The sequence below is a fragment of the Adiantum capillus-veneris genome, chromosome 6, assembly GCF_014529385.1.
Source record: "Adiantum capillus-veneris isolate H3 chromosome 6, ASM1452938v2, whole genome shotgun sequence".
NCBI lineage: Eukaryota > Viridiplantae > Streptophyta > Polypodiopsida > Polypodiales > Pteridaceae > Adiantum > Adiantum capillus-veneris.
In genome coordinates, this window is record NC_140936.1 from 157,414,495 (window position 1) to 157,423,374 (window position 8,880).

The window sequence follows — 8,880 nt, forward strand, 5'->3', positions numbered from 1 at the left end:
TGCAATCGAAGCACCAAACCCAACACTTTACACGTACCAGTTATTGCAGCTATATATGGAGCTGCCATATATGCAAGTTTTCTAGGCAAGTAGAACTGGTAGATCATCTCAAAGCACCTAGAACTTTGGAGGTACTCCCTGTTAGCAGCAAGCTAACACGGATATCATTTTTTGGAGTTCTCATTGTAAAACACTCATTATTTTGATAGATCGAGACTATTGTAACTCCTATTTTCTCGGATAAACTCTGTAATTAATGAGTCGGGGCTACAAGCTTCCAGATTGTATCAACCTGTCATTACCCAACTTTGGTAGAACTCCCAGATTATTAGTTTTGACTACCAAAAACCTTGGCTAAGGTATAAAAGCCAGTTTTTGTAAGTTATTTTTCAAGTTTTGGATAATGAAATACATAGCGTGAGCTATCGACGCTCACTCCTCTCCTTCTCGTGCTTCCTACTCCCTTCCCGGTTGTCACATTGCAGTCGCGTTTGTTGCATTGCAACCGCAGGTAAGAGCTCTACGCATTGACGTAAACACATCACAATATTTCGTAGCTTTTGCATCGCCTACCCGCGGCCTAAACTCAATATAACTAGGAATTTACACTTTCAAATAAAAAACTAAGCATAGGCAGGGTATTGGGGCATCATTGCTAAGCATTTATATGCATTCTGGATCGAAAACGACTAGGTCAAAAATCCACTGCTATTAATAATCCTGATTTTGAAACTTGACCTAAAGTGATGTTTGAGACCATTAGCATGTGTGGTTATGTCTTATAAACATGTCATAGAAGTTTCGTTACATTTGGATGTCATTTGATGCTGTAACGGATGTGATTTGGTTGCCGATGAGCGATTGGTTTTTGGTGATTTCAGTCACTTGAGTGTAGCTTGAGTTAGATGGGTGTTGTTAGTTGTTTTCCAAGAGATTGACAACCTCTTGTAGCCTCTATGCACTAGTCGAGCCAGCTTCGTCTTATGGATTGACAATTTAATCGTGGTTCTCGCTAATACTGAAATAAGATAGGATGGTGAGGTTAGACATGCGTTCCACATTTGGCACCGTTGTCGGGGATCGAAGAGACTTAAACTAGGGAAAAACACGAGCGTCTTGTGAAGTTATCCTTTAAATTTCTCTAGGATCGCTTAGATTTCAAAACTTTCTTTTAGAAACCGCATAGCCTAAGATTGTCGTCTTTTGTTGTGTAGAGGTAGCTTGGAAGTAATCGCACTTGCTGGGTGCCTTTAAGATTGTAGGATTAGATTAGGATTTTGAAGATGATTGGTAGACGAGACAAGTCTTAAGATTAATGCTGAGAAAACCATAAAAGACAAGAAAACGAGTGTTTGTGAACACTTTCCACAACCCCATTGCATGAGAATCTAGGAGTAGGGTAAGTAGGATCCGAGGTGGATTTGAAAACATTGCTCTCTCTCAAAGAATCAAGTGTGAGTTGTTATTGGAAGTTGCAAAATTTCAGGTCTACAGCTAGAAATAGCACGAAAAGACTCGAAACCACTCAATTCGACTGGAGAGTAAGCTTAAAGGTTGTCTGAACCAATTGGTAAGATTAAGGACACTTCGAGGTAAAAATTTCAAAAATTGTCCATAACTCAAATTATTTACTTTTTCTTGACATTTTAGGCCAAATTAAGTTTTGACTTGATTCATAGGCTTAAAATAGTTCTATATCATCAGTTGATCATTCGGCAAGGGTCTAGGGGGTCTCCAGTAGAAAAGCTAGGTTTTTGGCAAAGCCCAGAATTTCGATCTGACTCCACAGACAGCTTGTCTACGAGGTTCATATACAATGTATATGATTGGTTTAGTGAAATCAATCAAGCAAAGCCCACAAAAAGCAGAAAACGGCTCGAAGGCGACAAAGCGTCAAATTCGACATACGGGGTCAAACTAACTCCAATTGAGCCAGAATTGGATGAGTTGCTTCACAAGTATGTTGCGAACAAGTCCAAAGCCTCAAAATTGACTGACCAACTCAATAGGCAGTGTAGTCACAGAAAATGGTGATTTCAGAGTCGGTGATGCTGGCATGACCAAACTTGACCAAATTCAATTTAGGACTTGTTTTAGGTGTATAGAATGTGTTTATGTCAAAATTTATACGTTTTGCAAAAAATTATGACTGCTGTAAATAATCGCGATTGTTTACTTTTGCACTAATTTTGCTTGGAAATTGTGTCCTCACCTCACCTATCATGTGTACATACCTATTACATGCCAAAAATCAAGTATGAGCCAAAATGAGCACCTATAACTTGGAAAATTTCCAGAAAACACAAAGAAGTTTTTGCAAGCCAATTTTGGTCAATATTTCTTGATCCAAATCACCTCATATCTCATACACAGGGTCTTTACAATGCCTAGAACCAAATTGTACCAAAGAATGTTGATTTTGGTAGAAATGTTAATAATCGCGATTATTTATGTTCTAGCCATTTTTTTTTGATATTTTGCCATCATACATCCAAAGTACATGATGTGTTGAGCCCACTAGCCAAGTTTCAACCAATTTGGAGCTCAAAATCTCAAATTTTCACTATATCTACTGTTTCAGAGACCTAAAGCCTAAGTTTGGTATCATTTTCATTCTATGCATCCAAATGAGCCCATATTTGACACAGAGTATGTATTTGGTATATACTCCAAGCCCGTGATGCCAAGTTTGCAAAATGTTGAAAAAAATACTCAGTTGTAAATAATCGCGATTATTTACTTTGGTTGCAAAAATTTGTTTGGACTTTACAGTTTTGTTCCTTGCATGTTTTTATGCATCTATGCTTGTTCAAAAATTGATTTGAAGCAAATTGGACCAAAATTGTCAGCAAATCAAACTAAAGGACATTTCAGAGAAAAATTCGACAAATCTGCTAACTTTGACACTCTATTCATTGAATAGGAGCCATGCAAATAGTAGAGAGGGCCAAGAAGAAGCTCAAACAGAAAGAAAAGTTGCAGGAACTGCCCGCATACCAATTGGATCCAGATTAAGTCAAAGCCGCCAAGGTAGCATATCTTTCATAAGAACAACTAAAAGAGCATCACACCACAATGTTCACCGACAGGTTCAAGAGTGAAGAGGGACATCAGGTAGAGCCAACCGCAAGCTAGGACTCAGAGATTTCTATGAACATGAGTCGTGCGAGTGGATTTCCAAAAAGCTTATGAGCTTTTATCCACAATTAAAGAAGATGGAACTGTCCAAATTTCTGACCCGCAAGGAAATAAAGTCGAAGTGGTAATAACCAAAGAAATAGTGGTAGAAGCACTCAGAATGCGCAGAGAAGCAATGATGATGAGGGCAAGGGACAGGAAATCGGCAAGTACTTTCACTTAGAAAACCGCTGCAGCCACCTTTGCAGATATAAGTCACAAGCAGGTGGAAGAGCCAACCAGGTTATACCACCAACACTTCCAAATTCCTAGCTAAAAGGCCACCAAGGTATACCACGCCAAATCATGCGGTTGCCACCACTTTCACGCAAGTCCTCAAGTCAACAATCAGGCAACCGGTGACCACGCACAATATGTATTGACCACTCTGAAAGGCACAAAGAAATAAGGAAAGATCACTTACCTAGGTGCACGAGAAGTCTTGACAAGGATTGCGTACCATGCCATCGGCATGGCCGACAACCTACCACCTGCCCTAGACCAAAACACTTGGATATTGTCAGCACAACCATCTCCGAGCTACAAGATCAGTCAAGAGATCTTACAAATCTGATGAAGAGTCGGCTGAAAGTCACTGGAAAGGAACAACAAGGAGAGCTCAAATAATGAGGAAAAGAGAGCACGAAGAGAGGTTCCTGCTCTCAAAGGCTGAAGAAGAGAATCCAGCCGTAATTAAGTGTACAAAGCATTAGAGAAAAAGTCGCTTTGAGCTGTACAAAGGAACAAACGCTGGAAAGGAACAACAAGGAGAGAATCCAGCCGTAACCTCGATCAAAGGGACAAATTAAGTGTACAAAGCATTAGAGAAAAAGTACAAGGACCTCGAGCTGGAACTAAAGTTAGAGCAGTCTCAACGCAGAGACCTGGCTTGAATGTGGGTCCAAAGAGAAGAAGAGCTGCTAAAGGAAATAGCTAAGCTTAAAAGAGTTAACCAGCTGCTGAGAGAGGGAAAGCTGGAAACGCAAGAAGAGGCAGGCACTTCAGACCAGCCTCAAATAGAAATACCCTCAGTGTCATTTGCTAAACTGGAGACACAGTCCATAGTAGAGCTGAGTGGTGAAGAAGAGTTTCAGGTAAACATTACAGATGAAGACACAGTGCCCATGGTCCAGCTCTCAAAGGCTGAAGAAGATGCACTAAAAGAAAAGATCACATAAGAAGTAGATGAGCAATGAAAGGCAGCGATGGATTGGGAGTTGAGAGTTCTTCACTCTGTCAACGTTACACAACTCACTCCCAATCAAATCAATGTGCAATGGCATCAACAATCCCTGCCATACCCTCTGATAAAAGTGGAGTTACTCCAAGTCAAAGAGAGGCTCTACAAAGACATGCAAGTAGAAGGCACAGATCAAGACCACCCCAAGTGGAGGTTGAGCTGGTTGAACAAGAATCCAAGGTATTTGAGTCTGTTCACAAGAGCACTTGCAACGCTACAAAAAGATCCCACTTTCTGTCCTGTACCAAGAGTAAGGACTTGGCAAGCGCATGAGGCACTAATGAAGAAGCAGCCAACCTGGCTGAACTACCCAAGATTGCCAGCTCTAGAAAAGGGACCGGCCACAGAGGAATACATGGTGAAAACCCTAACGGGTGCCATGTCCTTCTTGAAAAGTCTACCGGATCTCTCATGTGCAATGTTATATAAAATATGCCGAATGCTGCTCACTTGTATTGAAGTTTTTCATGAGCTAGAGCAAGCAGGCGCCCCTTGGATGTCATTCCTCGAGGGTAATAAAGGTTTGTGTTATGATCTCAGTGGCCAACCTTTTGAAGAAGTCCTCTATGGCTTCTACACCTGGTGTATGTTCTTACCATCACATAATATGTTCGTGTTCGAGGAAGCGTTCTACACGGTATTCTTCACTTGGCAAACAAAAATATTTGCGCCAGTGATCAACAATCTAACCTCAAGGTTTGTCGGCTACTCAGCGGTGGAACTGAAGAATAGAGTAACTATGGAGTTTCTGAAAGTCCCAGATATAAAGAAAGGAAGATCAGATACCAAAAGGCACCGAATGCGCTGAAAGACCGCCTTGCCAGCTGCTGCCAGCCCGAGGAATATTTCAGCCCATAAAGCTGTGTCAAGGGATGACACAGGCGAGGAGGTGGGGCATGTTAGCAGCAAGTTAACATGGATACCATTTTGCGGAGTTCTCATTGTAAAACACTCATTATTTTGATAAATCGGGAATATTATAACTTCTTTTTTCTCGGATAAACTCTATAATTAATGAGCCGGGGCTACAAGCTTCCAGATTGTATCAACCTGTCATTACCCAGCTTTGGTAGAACTCCCAGATTATTAGTTTTGACCACCAAAAACCTTGGCTAAGGTATAAAAGCCAATTTTTGTAAGTTATTTTTCAAGTTTTGGATAATGAAATACACAGCGTGAGCTAACGGCGCTCACTCCTCTCCTTCTCGTGCTTCTTACTCCCTTCCTGATTGTCACATTGCAGTCGCGTTTGTTGCATTGCAACCGCAGGTAAGAGCTCTATGCATTGACGGAAACACATCACGGCATTTTGTAGCTTTTGGCGTCACCGAATCTCATCATAACTAGGAATTTACACTTTCAAATAAAAAACTAAGCATAGGCGGGGTATTGGGACATCATTGCTAAGCATTTAGATGCATTCGGGTCGACAACGACTAGGTCAAAATTCCATTGCTGTTAATAATCGCGATTTTGAAACTTGACCTAAAGTGGGGTTTGAGACCATAAGCATGTGTGCTTAGGTTTTATGAACATGTCCTAGAAGTGTCGTTACATGATGCTGTAACGGATGTGATTTTTTTGCCATGAATATTATTTTATACCAAGTCAATTCTTAATTTCATAAATACACGCACACGCGTAATGGCAAAAAAGAAATCAAGGCCTCAAAAGGAACACAATAAGCATCCACATAAAGATGTAAGGGACTGGAACATACCAGGATGTGGATGATCTTCTATGTTCAATACAAAAGACACCTCAGAGATGTAATAAATTTGATCCATTACCTATATAGCCAAATAGAAACCAAAAAATAGACAATGAGAGGAAGGAATGACAGAGTTTAGTATATGTTATGAAGAGAGGTGAAAAATATACTCATGTTATATTTTTGTAAGTTGAAATGTACACAAAAAAGAAGACAACGATAAACGGGAAGGGAGCCTTCATATGGAATTGTTTAATATCTCATGGTACACAATGTTTGTTATTAGTGCATTTGTTTCATTTACATCAACGTCATGTAGGAGAATCTTTATCCCAGTAGTAGCTGAACGTGCACGTGAAAATGCAACATACAATTTTCCATGAGTGAAGATCGGTGTCACTAGGTATAGGCCCAGCACGGCAATGCTTTGGCCTTGTAATTTGTTTATCTTCATGAAAAGAGCCAATCTGACTAGAAATTATCTCCGTCTAAGAACAAATGGCAACTCCATGCCAGAATGCACAAAACATATTTGAAGGATAAAAACCCTGGTCCCAATCCGTGTACCTGTAATAACTTTTGTCTCCAAAAATCTAGGGTGAAATGCCTTACACACCCAGCATGTCCCATTGCACAAACCTTGACTTGGATCAAGGTTCCGCAATAGAATTATTGCCAAGTTCAAACCATTTAAAAACTCCATAGAGTATAAGCATGAATCTTGCATCGCGTTTCCCACCACGGAGTCAGCACTAAAGTATTGCACGACATCACCTTTCATTGCATATAGGGCCTTAGCATTGAGAGTATCAACTTCAGAGTTTTTGGGAGGAAGAATAGCCAGCTCTTTGAAGTATTCTGCATGATCCACAAATTTATCCATTTCAAAATAGATGCAATCTATCAATTCATCCAATGATGCTGAAGAAAGCACCATGTGGTGGGGGATCTCTCTTCTGCTCATCCCATTTGTCAAAGTCCCATTTCCTACATCCATAAGCCATTCTCTGTAGGCAAAATTTGCAACATCACCATCTTCCACACGCATGTTATGTGTCAATCTAAGGATATTCACGTGATTCCATAAGTTTGATTGACAAAGTGTAGCATCAACAATGTTGGCACGTGCTCCATTGAACACCACTGGTAAGATTTGTCTAAAATCTCTACCAAGAAGGAACACTTTTCCACCAAATGTCTTTCTTGAGCACATGATATCTTGCAAAGACCTATCCAAAGCCTCAAAGGCATATCGATGCGTCTTAGGAGCCTCATCCCACACAATCAACTTGCATAGTCTTAGCAATTCAGCAAGTTGACCTTGAACAGGGATATTGCATGTGCTGTAACTATCAATCTCCAAGGGTATCTTGAACCTGTAATGTGTGGTGCGTCCATTTCGTAGCGGCAATGTTGAAATCCGAGAAGATGCTGTGGTCAATGCAATTTCCCCTTCTCCATGCACACGTGATAAAAAACAATTGTACAAATAAGTTTTCCCAGTCCTTGCAGGCCCATCCAAGAAAAAAATAGCCCCCCCCATCAACAGTCAATGCATGGCAAATTGTCTTAAAAGCAATCCTTTGATCTTCATTCAAAGTGTGCTCCATTGCATGTGATGCGGATAGCTCTTGCATTCTATCAAGACATTGCTCTTGGAAAAGTAATGTAATTTCATCATGTGTCACAAAGTGCTTATTAGGTATTGGAATTACAGGATATTCAATTAAACTTTGTCCAAATATACCAAGAATTTTTGCGAATCTCTCAATGCATACCCTTCAGCAACCTGTGCACATACATCTACGGACTCATATCTCAACTCCAACATGTGTCGATAGTCCTCAGACAAAACATGTCAAAATATTTCCCATAAGAGATAAGGGGAGGAGGGTTCACAAAACAATAGAATGGTCACAAGCAAATGTCTCAACTGTAAGCATGTATGTGTACTGCAAGCTTCTTCCATGCAACCAAACCATTTCCTATCATCCTCCAAGATACCTCTTGCAATGCATGCTGCCTTGAATGCTGGGAACAATACACCATTTACGGAACGCAGCTCCTCAAATGATTTACATCCTTTACAAATAGTCAAAAGCAAATGGACATAATATCGTTCATTGCTAGAGTGCTGCACAAAATACATCCGCACAATAGTGTCCCCACGACGTCTCTTCGTCCATTTTTTGGAACCTGAATTCCACACCCACTTTTGAGGAAAATAAATGTACAAAGTATCGTTTGCATCAGGATTCTCCAAGTTGCATGTGAACCACTCTGTCAAAGTGGTCTTCTTTGCAGCCTCCCTTTGCAAGACATCATTATTGTTTTCATTTTCTTGAAATGTCATGATTTGACTAGCTAGAACATGCACGCTCAATCTCTGGACAATTGGTGCATCATTGTGCAAAGGGAATTCAAAAATTCTCTAGCAAGCCTCAGATGCAGACACATAGCATCCATTTGTATACATGTCTATCTCAGCAATAATCTCCCTCTCAAAATCTTGTGCTGATGTATGGAATCTTATAGTTGCCCTATCATGCCCCTTGTGGATGTACTTGTAGACATACTTTACGACGGTGAAATTGTAGAACATACCTCAATATTGATATGTGTATTAAATAGCATCGATAAAACATAATTATATGGCACAACCCATCGATTATCAATAGTAAAACCCTTGACCTTGGCGCTGAAGCCATTGTTTCGTCGTGAATATATGGGGTAGCCATTATTATCCATGCTT

The 8,880-nt window shown here is 40.3% G+C and overlaps 1 protein-coding gene across 1 annotated transcript; it reads right to left on the reverse strand.

The window, feature by feature from the left end:
- Nucleotides 1-6,606: 6,606 nt before the first annotated feature.
- LOC147456571 (uncharacterized) lies at nucleotides 6,607-7,671 on the reverse strand. Its single transcript, XM_086513862.1, has one exon. It carries the CDS (start codon nucleotides 7,669-7,671, stop codon nucleotides 6,607-6,609), a length of 1,065 nt encoding a protein of 354 aa, XP_086369988.1.
- Nucleotides 7,672-8,880: the final 1,209 nt, after the last annotated feature.